This window comes from Pseudorasbora parva, chromosome 18, assembly GCF_024679245.1.
Source record: "Pseudorasbora parva isolate DD20220531a chromosome 18, ASM2467924v1, whole genome shotgun sequence".
NCBI classification, from domain to species: Eukaryota; Metazoa; Chordata; class Actinopteri; order Cypriniformes; family Gobionidae; genus Pseudorasbora; species Pseudorasbora parva.
In genome coordinates, this window is record NC_090189.1 from 41763727 (window position 1) to 41778623 (window position 14897).

The window sequence follows — 14897 nt, forward strand, 5'->3', positions numbered from 1 at the left end:
CACACACACACTGCCCCTAAACCATCACAGGAAACATTCTGCATTTTTACTTTCTCATAAAAACTCCTCCTGTGTGATTTATAAGCCTTTTGTAAAGTGGGGACATGGGTAATGTCCTCATATTTCACCCTCTCCTGTAATACCTGTGTCATACCCATGGCATTATACACATTTATATACATTTATACACATTATAAACATTGTCCTCATATTTCACAAAAACACACACACACACACACACTCACCTGGCAGTCATCTGCTTTAGTGCACACGAGGCCGCTCATGAACTGCCGGTCCAGAGACGGTGAGATGCCGAAGCTGTTGCCCATGCAGAGGATCTCAGCTCGGCCGTCCCCATAACTGATCTCCACAGCGCCGTTCAGGATCACATACCACAGGTCCAGCTGCAACACACACACACATCTGATCACACACATCTCATTAGGAAACACCTTCACTGAACACACACAGCTAACTTCAGCTCCTTCTAAAACCATTCACAGCGTCCCATCTGCTTTTACTGTGTCTTCATTTTATTTCTGTGTGTGTGTGTGTGTGTGTGTGTGTGTGTGTGTGTGTGTGTGTGTGTGTGTGTGTGTGTGTGTGTGTGTGTGTGTGTGTGTGTGTGTGTGTGTGTGTGTGTGTGTGTGTGTGTGTGTGTGTGTGTGTGTGTGTGAAATGGGATGTGGAAATAAACTGTCCCTACCTGAAATGATCATACAGATGTGTGTGTGAGCGATGCCATACTGCCAACGTTTTATCATCATTTTATCTCATCATCTCATATTTACCTTTCATCTCTATTTTACATAGCATTTCATACACTGCAAAAATGTTTTTACTTAGTATTTTTGTCTTGTTTCTAGTCAAAATATTTAAAAATCCTTTCCTTACATTAAGAAACATTTACTGGACAAGTACAAATTATTGTCTTGTTTTGGGAAAAATAACTCAAAATGAAGAGAGTTTTTGCTGAAAATCAAATAAATAATCGTGTTTTCTGTTTGAATTAAGAATATTTTTCTCACCCCATTGGCAGATTATTTAGCTTAATTTAAGCACAATTAATTTTGAGTTATTTTTTCCCAAAACAAGACAATCTTTTGTACTGGTCTAGTAAATGTTTCTTAATGTAAGAATTTTTAGATATTTTGACTAGAAACAAGACAAAAATACTAAGTAAGGAAGGCATTTTTTGCAGTGTTCAATGTGCCTCAGTTCATCTGTTCCTCTTCTACTGGTTACAGCACCAAATAAACATGAATGAACATCAGAAGGTATGTTGAAGGATACACAACAACCGACTGAAACCAATCATGTCTCAAATAATCCATCACTCAGTGTTTCAACCGTGGAAAGACGTCAGTTCAACATCTTGTGACGTTAAATTTACCTGAGAAAAGCGAGTCAACACCCAGCCCTACCTCCTGTTTGTCCTGAAGAATGGCGGTCCCTTCCTGTTCCACCACCTCAAACATCATGACTCGACACAGCTCTCTCCGGACAGACATGGTCATGTTAGCGAAAGCCGGAAGCTGATGCATGAACTCCAGGAGCTGCTCTATAGGGATAAAGAGAGAGAGTTGGAGACATCAGTGCGGAGTAATGTTCGCTCTTTAGTAGTGCTGGGCGGTATGACCAAAAATCTATATCACGGTATTTTTCTAAACAATATCGGTTTCACGCTATATGACAGTATTTTATTTCTCCTATGCATGACCCGAGTCTAAAGGGTTAGTTCACCCAATAATGAGCCTGTGATGTTTATCTGCTGACCCCCAGTGCGTCCAACATGTCGGTGTGTTTGTTTCTTCAGTAGAACACAAATGAAGATTTTTAACTCAACCGTTGCTGTGCCAGTCATATAATGATGTGAATGGGTAACAATTCTATGAAAGCAAAACAAACAAACAAAACATGCTTCAGAAAACGTGCACAAAAACCCTGCTGCTCATGACGACACATTGATGTCTTAAGACACGAACCGATCGGTTTCTGTCAGAAACACAACAGTATTTATGTTATTTTTTTACCTCATATCAGACGAATCTCATCTAGTGCTCCCATCTGTCATTACTTCCATCTTGTAAGGTCAAACGGATGCAATCATACATATATATTATGTAGATGCCTAATTCGAGCGATCCACATAGGCCCTAATGAGAAATATATATATATATATATATATATATATATATATATATATATATATATATATGTATATATATGATCGCGCCAGTTTGACCTTACCAGATGGAAGTAATAGCCAATGGGAACACTTGATGAGATTCGTCTGATATGAGGTAAAAAATAATAATAATCATTTTTGGGTGAACTAACCCTTTAACCACATTTTCTGCAGATTGAGAGGAAATACTGCAGTAGATTGACTAGAATGCACCATTTTACTGTCATGAGTGAATATTGTAGAAAAATCCCACACTGGAGTAATGCAGAGTTTGCAAAAACCCCAAAAAGATGCTGTGGGGAAACAACCAATAAAACACAGACCTGCAACACACTCGTTACAGATGCATGCATATTAAAATATGACCACGGAGTGAAAAAAAACAGAGTTGAGGGCACCTTAAGCATTTAAAAAATCTAACCCTATATAACAAACTGTTAAAAGGAGGGAGAAACGTGGAAAGAACATTTAAAAGGTCTGAGGATATTTTAAATACATTTAAGAACACTAAAGTCTCTGAGTCTGAACAAATGACACAAGTCATGTTAGCACAGAAAAGATAAAGCAGTTACTTTTTTGCCCAATAGTCTTTGAATTGTCAGTTTATTAACTTACATCCTTGTATTCCATGTAGCAGAATAATCTATAGTGTCATCGCTAGGGTTGGGTATTGTTTGGGTTTTTTACAATATTTGTGCCAAACCGATACTTTTAAAACGGTACCAGTGCCTAAACGGTGTCAAACCGATACTTTTAAAACGGTACTGGTGCCTAAACGATGTCAAACCGATACTTTTAAAACGGTACCGGTGCCTAAACGGTGTCAAACCGATACTTTTAAAACGGTACTGGTGCCTAAACGATGTCAAACCGATACTTTTAAAAGGGTACCGGTGCCTAAACGGTGTCAAACCGATACTTTTAAAACGGTACTGGTGCCTAAACGATGTCAAACCGATACTTTTAAAAAGGTACCAGTGCCTAAACGGTGTCAAACCGATACTTTTAAAACGGTACTGGTGCCTAAACGGTGTCAAACCGATACTTTTAAAACGGTACTGGTGCCTAAACGATGTCAAACCGATACTTTTAAAAGGGTACCGGTGCCTAAACGATGTCAAACCGATACTTTTAAAAGGGTACCGGTGCCTAAACGGTGTCAAACCGATACTTTTAAAACGGTACTGGTGCCTAAACGATGTCAAACCGATACTTTTAAAAGGGTACCGGTGCCTAAACGGTGTCAAACCGATACTTTTAAAACGGTACAGGTGCCTAAACGATGTCAAACCGATACTTTTAAAAAGGTACCGGTGCCTAAACGGTGTCAAACCGATACTTTTAAAACGGTACCAGTGCCTAAACGGTGTCAAACCGATACTTTTAAATGGTACCGGTGCCTAAACGATGTCAAACCGATACTTTTAAAACGGTACCAGTGCCTAAACGGTGTCAAACCGATACTTTTAAAGCGGTACCGGTGCCTAAACGATGTCAAACCGATACTTTTAAAACGGTACCAGTGCCTAAACGGTGTCAAACCGATACTTTTAAAGCGGTACCGGTGCCTTAACGGTGTCAAACCGATACTTTTAAAACGGTACCGGTGCCTAAACGGTGTCAAACCGATACTTTTAAAACGGTACCGGTGCCTAAACGGTGTCAAACCGATACTTTTAAAACGGTACCGGTGCCTAAACGGTGTCAAACCGATACTTTTAAAACGGTACCGGTGCCTAAACGGTGTAAAACCGATACTTTTAAAACGGTACTGGTGCCTAAACGGTGTCAAACCGATACTTTTAAAACGATACTGGTGCCTAAACGGTGTCAAACCGATACTTTTAAAACGGTACCGGTGCCTTAACGGTGTCAAACCGATACTTTTAAAACGGTACCGGTGCCTAAACGGTGTCAAACCGATACTTTTAAAACGGTACCGGTGCCTAAACGGTGTCAAACCGATACTTTTAAAACGGTACCAGTGCCTAAACGGTGTCAAACCGATACTTTTAAAACGGTACCGGTGCCTAAACGGTGTCAAACTGATACTTTTAAAACGGTACCGGTGCCTAAACGGTGTCAAACCGATACTTTTAAATGGTACCGGTGCCTAAACGATGTCAAACCGATACTTTTAAAACGGTACCAGTGCCTAAACGGTGTCAAACCGATACTTTTAAAGCGGTACCGGTGCCTAAACGGTGTCAAACCGATACTTTTAAAACGGTACCGGTGCCTAAACGGTGTCAAACCGATACTTTTAAAACGGTACTGGTGCCTAAACGGTGACAAACCGATACTTTTAAAACGGTACCAGTGCCTAAACGGTGTCAAACCGATACTTTTAAAACGGTACCGGTGCCTAAACGGTGTCAAACCGATACTTTTAAAACGGTACCGGTGCCTAAACGATGTCAAACCGATACTTTTAAAACGGTGTCCTTTACATTTAATTTGAAGAAGACGTGATGAAACGTGCCCAAACACGCTCATGATCATGTTTAGAGCACTAGAGTATATGAAATATGTCCATTAAAAAAACTTAAACGCATTTGCTCCGCTCTGAATCTGATCTGGTGAGCGTTGACTATCTCGTCGTGGTGCTCTGTGCAGAAACCGCTCTCATGTGCGCGCCGTGTAAAGTTTGATTTCTCCGCTGTAATCAAGGGCTGAATCCAAAAATCGCCCTCTAAACTGCAAAAAAATGCTTTTCTTACTTAGTATTTTTGTCTTGTTTCTAGTCAAACTATAAAATTCTAACATTAAGAAAAATAATAGACAAGTAAAAATGAAAAAAGAACTCAAAATGAAAAGAGTTTTTGCTTAAAATAAGATAAATAATCTGCCAATGGGGTAAGAAAAATAATCTTGTTTTCTGTTTGAATAAAGATTATTTTTCTTACCCCACTGGCAGATTTATCTTATTTTAAGCAAAAACTCTCTTCATTTTGAGTTATTTTTCCCAAAACAAGACCATTACTTTTGCTTGTCTAGTAAATACTTCTTGTTTTAAGAATTTGTAGGTGTTTGGACTAGAAACAAGACAAAAATACTAAAGTAAGAACAGCATTTTTTGCAGTGCAAAGTTGTTTAACCGTCATATACCGGTATTGCAGTATCATCAAAATTCATAACTAAATGTATAAATATATTCAAAAATAAATACCGGTATTCGGTATCAGTGTTGGATGTAACTAGTTACTAAGTAATTAGTTACTGTATTTTAATTACTTTTCCCTTGAAAAAGTAAAGTAAAGGATTACTCTTATTTTTTCTGTAATGTAATTACAGTTACTTCTGATGTAATTGAAATAAATACTAAATATAATTATACATAATACAGGAATTACCATCAACATTAACTTTAAAATGCATGTTTTTATGTCTTCTCACATTTGTAATACTTTGGTCAGTTAATAAGAGTAATTTATGTAGTTTTATATTATTTATTTGAATGAATTAAGAGCCGTTTCATGTCTAACCTTGAGTTGCTTAACTTGAGGTTGATATAGGATTTAGAAAGTAACTAAAAAGTAATTAGTAATAAGTAATTAAATACTTTTAGGAGAGAGTACTTTGCACAGTAATCTAATTACACTAATGAAGATGTAATTAGTAACTAGTAATTGAATAACTTTTTTAGAGTAACTTACCCAACACTGTTGGGTATGAACTGGTATACCGGCCCAGCACTACTCTTCATTAGCATTAGACTTTCTGGCATTACGACGGTAATTAATTGGCCATTATTAGTCTTTGTTCTGACTTTCAAACTTTTTTTTGCTCTAAACCATGAAAAAATGCAAAAACAAGTAAGTTTCCTCAACAGCTTTACCGATGTCGTCGTCGGTCCGGTCCACCGCATCTTTCTCCAGGCACTCTCGCACCAGATCTCTACCCAAAAGAGCGTCGGAGGAGCGCTCTATATCTTCATCTTCCTCCTCTTCCTCTGAGTCCACCGCAGCTTCAGGCAGGCCGGACAGATCCACATCGCCCATCTCACTCTCTGTGGCCTGTGGAGGAACAAGTCCAGCTGTATTACTGTAGCTCATAACACCTGAATTCCCCAACCACCGCACTGCAAAAAATGCTCCTCTTACTCAGTCATTTTTTCTTGTTTCTAGTCTAAATATCTAAATATTCTTAAATCAAGATGCATTTGCTAGAGCAGTAAAATGACATGAGATATTTTTTCTTGTTTTGTTGAAAATAAAACTAAATATAGTGAGTTTTTGCTTAAAACAGGTAAAATGATCTGCCGATGGGGTGAGAAAAATAATCTTATTTCTTGTTTCCGTCCCAAACAGAAATAAGATTATTTATTGGCAGATCATTTTGCTTGTTTTAAGTTTATTTTGACATTTTTTCCCAGCAAAACAAGCAAAAATATCTAGTAAATGCATCTTGATTTAAGAATTTTTACATATTCGGACTGGAAAGAGCATTTTTTGCAGTGTGTGGCACAGATGTGCCAAATACATTTAAATAAATGCTACAAATAAGAATATATCATCGTGTTGTCGGGACGAAACCTTTGTTGGAAACTCAAATTAAGGTGATAAGTCATTCATTATGTCTGCATGTGGGTTAAACCAATAAAGAGCATTTTAAAAAAGGTTGTGACTAAACCATTGGCTCCTCAAACTGTCAGTCAAACCTCATAACTCCGCCCACCTCCATTAGTTTGAAACATCTCTGCTTGTAAAATAAAGCACTGATGTTTGGGTAAGTACTGCGTTCTCTTTACTCAAGAAACACTACGTCCATAAAGGCTATGTTTTTAGTATTTGAAGTGTGGAGAAGAGTCTTAGTCTGGACGTCTAGTTGAAGCAAATTAATGGTTTTAAATATCTTATGCATAGCTTCATCTTTTGCATTATGAGACTTTCATCATGATATTTCAACAATAAGAGAACAGAGTGCCCACAAAACGACAATAAACTATTTCCTATAAATAAAAAGTAATGAACTGACTGCCTCATATGTTCCAGAGATCGCTGGTCAACAGCCTCGTAACTCAATTTGAGCTTGATTTTCATAAAATGTCAATATTATAATGATACGTGCAAGTGTCTGACCATATCTATATAAAGAAGTGTGATGTCTGCACACTGAAAATAGCAGCTCCAAACAAATGATATTGATGGCACAACATTTAGATCATGGACTTCAGACTCAATGCATTTTTGATAGCTATATAAAGTCATAATAACATCTTCGACAACAGTGTTTAAATTACATCTGAGAGTGATAATAGGCCTGTGTTTTATCATCACCAACCTCATACCATTGTGTTCCTACCTGACTTAAGCTCAAGTTTCGCATTAAATGTAAATACTACTTTTAATATCATATACAGTTTGAACATGCACTGCAAAAAACACTTTTCTTACTTAGTATTCTAGTCCAAACATCTAAAAATGCTTACATTAAGAAGTATTTACTAGACAAGCAAAAGTAATTGTCTTGTTTTGGGAAAAATAACTCAAAATGAAGAGAGTTTTTGCTTAAAATAAGATAATTAATCTGCCAATGGGGTGAGAAAAATAATCTTAATTCAAACAGAAAACAAGATTATTTTTCTCACCCCATTGGCAGATTATTTATCTTATTTTAGGCAAAAACTCTCTTCATTTTGAGTTATTTTTCCCCAAAGCAAGACAATAATTTGTGCTTGTCTAGTAAAAGTTTCTTAATGTAAGAATTTTTAGATATTTTGACTAGAAACAAGACAAAAATACTAAATAAGAAAAGCATTTTGTGCAGTGTGCCATAGTGTCATGATACCAAATTTTTGACTTCGATACGATACCAGACTAAAATACCTCGATACCGATACTAAATCGATACCATGGGCGTAGATTACGCGGGGGACGCAGGGGACGTGTCCCCCTCACTTTTAATAAAATGTATTTTTGTCCCCCGCACTTTTACTGGATCTCACCGATCCTAGTCGACCCGCTCCGAGCGGGATTCGAACCGGTGTTACTCTGTGCGGGGGCGGGCAAGTTAACAGGGACGCTAACGACAGCCTTCTCTAAACTCGGTTGATAGCGCGCTTCTTGAGGTCAGGGGCAAGTGTATTTACATAGAAACCAATGTGAATACATCAAGATTTAAATTCAGAGACAAAAAATTATCTATGCATGACCTGTAATTTTTTCCGAATCTTATGAGGGCGCTCTCACAGAAAGTCCAAAAGTGGATTCGTAATACCCTGTCAAGCTGGAGCTGCAGCTGAAGGAGAACAATCGTTATGAGTGATGAAACGTGACGACGACAATCAGACGAGTGCGACAATATATGCTTGTGTGTGTTTTTTAAGTCATCTCAATGTAGGCTATTTATTGACAATAAAGTATCATATGAATAATGCAGCTTTTTTAATGTTTAGTATTCTGCTCACCACGGCTGCATTTATGTAATCGAAAATAGTTAAAACAGTAATATTTTGAACATTATTACAAATTAAAACCGCTTTTTTTCCTATGTGAATATATAGTAATTTATTCCTGTGATCAAAGCTGAGTTTATCATCATTACTCCAGTCTTCAGTGTCACATGATCCTTCACTAATCATTCTCAGATGAGGATTTCATAATCAAGAAACATTTATGATTATTATCTGTGCTGAAAACAGTTCCCAAAATGTTGTGGAAAACATGATAGCCTACATGTTATTTTTCAGGATTATTTAATGAATAGAAAGTTCAATGGACAGCATTTATTTGCATTTATTAAATAAATTATCTAATTTGTAATATTAAAAATATCACTTGTGATCAATTTAATGCATGTCTGATCAATAAAAGTATTAATTTCTCTCTTTTTTAATTTTACCACAAATGTTTAGAAAATTAAGCATCACCATGGGCAGCACAACTGATAATAATCCTAAATGTGTGTTGATCATCAGATCCTCATATGGGAATGATTAGTGAAGGATCACTGAAGACTGGAGTAATGATGATAAATTCAGTTTTGATCACAGGAATAAATTACATTTTACTATATATTCACAAAGAGAACAGATGAGTTACATCAGAATATATATATATTTTTTTACATTGCATAAAATCTATGTCTTAATGCAGAAGTGTTTGTAGTATATACACCAATCATAAAATTGGCAAAAAAAAATAGGAGAATAGGAGAATAATATTATAGATATTAATTATTGGTTATTGTTCAGCAGTGTATTTGATATCTTGCCCAATTAAAAGCAAGAGATGCGATAAATTATATTGGTCCAAAAAAAAAAAAAAAAAAATGGTATTATGACATTTCTGTCCCCCTCACTTCTGAAAAGATGGCTACGCCCCTGATCGATACCATGGTAAAAAAAAAAAAGAAGAAAAAAAATATGAATAATATGAATAATATGACAACAGAACTTATTATTCATTGTTTTATTTATTTTTAACTAAAAATTCCCTTGGCCAGCAGTTCCTGCGCTGGTTTTTGATCATTCCTCCTCTTATTGCTGTAATAACCTCATGCCAGTGTGAAGATCCTCACAGAGATCATCATTATCAATCATCTTATCATTCACTAACCTTTCACTTCTCAACAGGGTGGGATGACCAAAATCTTATTTTATGATACGAGTAATTTAATATTTTTAAATGTAATCTTATAATTATAATATAGATTTTTAATTGTATGTTTTTAAAAATAAGCAAAAAATGCAAATTACAAACAATATGACAAAACAGTGCTTTATTTTCCAGCTACATTAGGTCTATTTAACAGTAGCAAGTCAAGGAAGAAATTAAATAATCACTGATTCTTAAAAAATATATTTTAATTATTTAGCCAAGCATGTGGTGGTTTTCTATTTTTCATTGTTTGCTTAACATTAATAACAGAATATTAGGTCTGGCTTAAGACCTGCACGGATTACCTCAGCAGTATACGTTCACTAAAGACATCTCCGACTGTGTTTACCTGAATACTCGCCAGACCACGCATTTTTACATATGTCTCACTCTCACCATTCAAACCCAAATAATAATCTGTGACGGAACTGAATGGCTATCGCATATTTGTTGTCTGAAAGGCATGTGCGCGCGCTCTTCAGTAGAGGTGGGCAGATCGATACTAATATCGATAATATCGATACCAACGTTGGTATCGGTATTGATCGATACCAACGTGAAAATATCGATACTTAAGTTTCAGTTTCTCTCGTTTTGCGACCTGGCCGTGTTTGTCAAAATGCTGCTGCTGTCACAGAGCAGAGGAAGCTCTCAAGAGAGTGCTGCTCGTGCTCGTGCACTGCTCTTATCCCTCTCCTGTTTTGTACCGTCACGTGACTCACCACTGGCACTACCACCGGCAGTCAGACGCGCGCGCCGCTCAGCCGCGCATTTTAATTTTCAGCATTATATCGTATTACAAGGAGAATTTGTTTTACATTTTTTATATTTATTGTGAAGTAAAACTTTGTGACTTTGTTTATTTAAGAAAAAAATCCTGAAAAGAAGTGCACTAAAGAGGAGAAATATTTTTTTGTTAACATGCTACTTGAAAAGAGAATTTGTTTTTACATTTTTTATATTTGTGAAGTAATCATTTTGTAACTTTGTTTATTTAAATTAAACAGAAGTAACCAAAAGTTGTTTCTGAACAAAAGCTTTTGTAGTACTGATTAATAACCCAAAATGCAAATCACAAAAACAAATTAAAAGTCATGAAAATTAATTTAGATTTAGGTTGAAGACGCAGCCACCTTAATTATTAAAAAGTATCGGTATTGGTATCGGTATCGGCGATACTGGCCCTGTATTTATTTGGTATCGGATCGATACCAAATCTAGTGGTATCGCACACCTCTACTCTTCAGGTCAGAGTCCGGCAGCGCGTCACGTCTCGCGCCGCGCTTTTTCTTCTCATGCGTGCATATTTCTGTTGCTTTCTCTGTCATGCGCTACGCGTATACATTTAACTCTTCTACTACTTCCAATGTTTAGTGAGCGGTGCAAGCAGAGCTCTGCACACACGTCCAGACACCTGCTGTCACACACCCACGCACATTAAGAAATACAGCTCATATTAGCGCTGTCCTCCTTAAAGTACCGGTACTAATAAAAGTCCACATCGCACCGTTTGTAATAGCAGGGTATCGCAATACTTTTCTAGTACCGGTATATCGCGCAACACTAGTGTGCCATTTGAAGCAATGCATGTTTGTGCGATTTTGTTATATTTGTATAGTTTTGTGCAGTGGGATTTTTCACTTTTCAAAACTGTGCTTTGGCTCAAAAAAAAGAAAGGTTGAAAACTGAAATACATGATACAGATGATTTCAAAGCAGCTTCACATTAATAAGCTGGAACATAACAGAGGCAGTGATGCAAACTTCATCAAATATGAGACATTCAAATTCTGTCTCTACAAGACAATAGTGGCATTATTCAAATCAGTTCAATAACTGTGTAAAGTTAAACCAGTGACTGCGACGGCACAGCTTTAGCAGAGGAAATCACGAGGTTTGGTCCCATTAGACTGATAAAATTATTTAGTAAAGGAGAAGAAGTGATTTCTGAGAGCCTGGATGCAAATATCTGCATGATGTCTGCGTGCTTTCCTGTCATGAGCCGCTGCAGTTAAAGAAATCACATCAGCCTTGATCAACATATAAGAGGTCTTACACTAAATGTGTGTGTGTGTGTGTGTGTGTGTGTGTGTGTGTGTGTGTGTGTGTGTGTGTGTGTGTGCGCATGTTTTTTTGTGAAATATCAGGTATAATGCCATGGGTATGACACAGGTATTACAGGAGAGGGTGAAATATGAGGACATTACCCATGGCCCCACTTTACAAAAGGCTTATAAATCACACAGGAGGAGTTTTTATGAGAAAGTAAAAATGCAGAATGTTTCCTGTGATGGGTAGGTTTAGGGGCAGTGTGTGTGTGTGTGTGTGTGTGTGCGTGCGTGCGTGCGTTCGTGCGGTTCTTGCACAGATACCAGACCTTTCATTTATTAGAAATCATTCAATCTTTTACTTTGTGTAAAAGCACCTTTCTTAAATCCAGTAAGATGCAGTGTAGACGTGAATCCTGCATGTGCACAGAGTAGTTTTACTTTACTCGTGTGTCTCAATGCTTCGTCTGAACACCAGAGGGAGTCAACACACTCCCAATGCACTTTCAGATCACAAACCTGAGGACTCAGACAAATCTGATCTGTGACGTCAAACAGCCGTATTTAGGATCTGCGCTGATGAATGTGTTGATAATCTGATTCCAGCAGTAATTAAAACTATTATGCTCCATCCACTTAACACGCATATAATCAGAGACGGACATTATTCAGCACCTTCAGCCCAGCAGAATCATGGGCACGCTGCTAGAAAATGCTTTTCATTCTTAGTATTTTTGTCTTGTTTCTAGTCAAAATGTCCAAAAAATCTTACATTAAGAAACATTTACTAGACAAGTACAAATTATCGTCTTGTTTTGGGAAAAAATAAATCAAAATGAAGAGAGTTTTTGCTTAAAATAAGATAAATAATCTGCCAATGGGGTGAGAAAAATAATCTTAAATCAGTGTAATAACGCAGGCTGACGGTTAAATGATTACTGTACAGCGTATAAAAACTGGTTTTGTGCTTGTATTATGTATGTTTGAACAGGTTTCTTCTTTTAAATCAAATGACGTCATTAGGTTTGAGTCATGTACTTCTATAAAAACTGTAAACCAAATTTAAAAATGTTTCAGTATTGGTTAAACAGATCTCATGTGTGTCCCGTCAGCAAATATAGCATTCTAGAGAGCATTGGAGTGATCTACTGATCACTAAACTCGCCCAAATTTACTGATCGCACATGAGCAACTGGACGTCAAATTCAGATACACACTCTCAAGTTTTGGAAGCAAAATGCAACCATTTGGTGTCAGTCTGGAGCCCTGAGACCCCTGATGTAGGAAGACACATCATGGCCATATTCCAGGATGACAAGATGCATCAGCTCAGACTGCGAGACTATTTATTACATGATATGAACATTGTAATGGCTTTCTGTTGATGTTCAAACAAGAATACATTAAAAAAAATATTAAAAAATGGTACCACTATAGTATAGGGAACACATATTCACTATCAACTATGACTTTTGCCTCAATAAACTCCTAATTTACTGCTTATTAATAGTTAGTAAGGTAGTTTTTGTAGCAGTTTAGCTATTGGGTCGGATTAAGAGATGCACTGCGAAAAATGCTCTTCTTACTTTAGTATTGTCATCTTGTTTCTAGTCCAAACTTCTAAAAAACTCTTCAAACAAGAAGTATTTACCAGACGAGCAAAAGTAATTGTCTTGTTTTGGGGAAAAATAACTCAAAATGAAGAGAGTTTTTGCTGCAAATAAGATAAATAATCTGCCAATGGGGTGAGAAAAATAATCTTAATTCAAACAGAAAACAGGATTATTATTCTCACCCCATTGGCAGATTATTTATCTTATTTTAAGCAAAAACTCTCTTAATTGAGTTATTTTTCCCAAAACAAGACAATAATGTGTACTTGTCTAGTAAATGTTTCTTAATGTAAGCAACTTTAGATATTTTGACTAGAAACAAGACAAAAAGTAAGAAAAGCATTTTCTTGCAGTGTGTAAAATAAGGTCATGCAGAATAAGGCATTAATATGAGCTTTATAAGTACTAATAAACAGACATTATCCTAGTAATATGCATGATCATAAGCAACTTGTTAATAGTTATTAACTGAACCTTAAAATAAAGTGCTACCAAAACCTTATCTCGGAATGGGATAAGGAAGAGGCTGTACCTGGTAGATGTCTGATAGGCTGCTGCTTCCCGAGTCACTGGCAATGCTGCATCCTGATTGGCTGGGAGGCATGTGCGTCTGATGGTGGGCGTGGTCTGTCAGGTGCATCTTGCTGAGGTCACCAGGAAGCTGTGCAGACAAGACAGGAAGTGAGAAATGTTGAGGCCATCCTTTATAATGCAGCTCATGAGCCTCTGCAGGACGCCGCCATCAAACTCACTGAACAATGAGCGAACTCAACAATCCCTTCCATTCTTTGGCAAACAAACAAACAAAGTGATGCACAACAGAGGTTTACTGTTCAAATTAAAACATGCATTAAAGGGTTAGTTCACCCAGAAAAGAAATGTCTGTCATTAACTCCTCTCCCTAATGTCGCTCCACACCCGTAAGACCTCCGTTCATCTTCACACACAGTTTAAGATATTTTATATTTAGTCTGAGAGCGTATGCAAGTGTATGCACACTATACTGTCCATGTCCAGAAAGGGAATAACAAAAACTACGACTTTATTCAGCATTGGCTTCTTTTCCGCGTTTGTTTTCAATCCTCAAATAATGATTCAAACGGTTATGAATCAGCGAATTGATTCATGATTCGGATCGCGTGTCAAACTGCTGAAATCACGGGACATGTTGATGATGATCACACTACTGTGATGATGTTTTTATTCCCTTTCTGGACATGGACAGTATAGTGTGCATACACTTGCATACGCTCTCGGACTAAATATAAAATATCTTAAACTGTGTGTGAAGATGACAGTAAATTCCTCTGTGCAATATTTATGTATGTAGAATGACATCATTTCCTCCACTTAAACCACACTTGCTGCTTCCCAATTCACATACTATCCATCCTAAACAGAGCTGGACAGTAACTAAAGCTCATTTACTCGAGTACTGTACTTATGTT

The 14897-nt window shown here is 36.9% G+C and overlaps 1 protein-coding gene across 1 annotated transcript in view; it reads right to left on the bottom strand.

Annotated features, from left to right (window-relative positions):
• Window positions 1–14897, bottom strand: part of rapgef6 (Rap guanine nucleotide exchange factor (GEF) 6) — a 192353-nt gene that overhangs the window by 55960 nt on the left and 121496 nt on the right. The window contains exons 7-10 of the mRNA XM_067423107.1: window positions 13982–14110; window positions 6027–6204; window positions 1425–1561; window positions 246–404 (exon numbers count right to left, since the gene is read on the bottom strand). Of these exons, the coding sequence (XP_067279208.1) occupies window positions 246–404; window positions 1425–1561; window positions 6027–6204; window positions 13982–14110 (603 nt within the window). The remainder of the gene's footprint in view (window positions 1–245; window positions 405–1424; window positions 1562–6026; window positions 6205–13981; window positions 14111–14897) is intronic.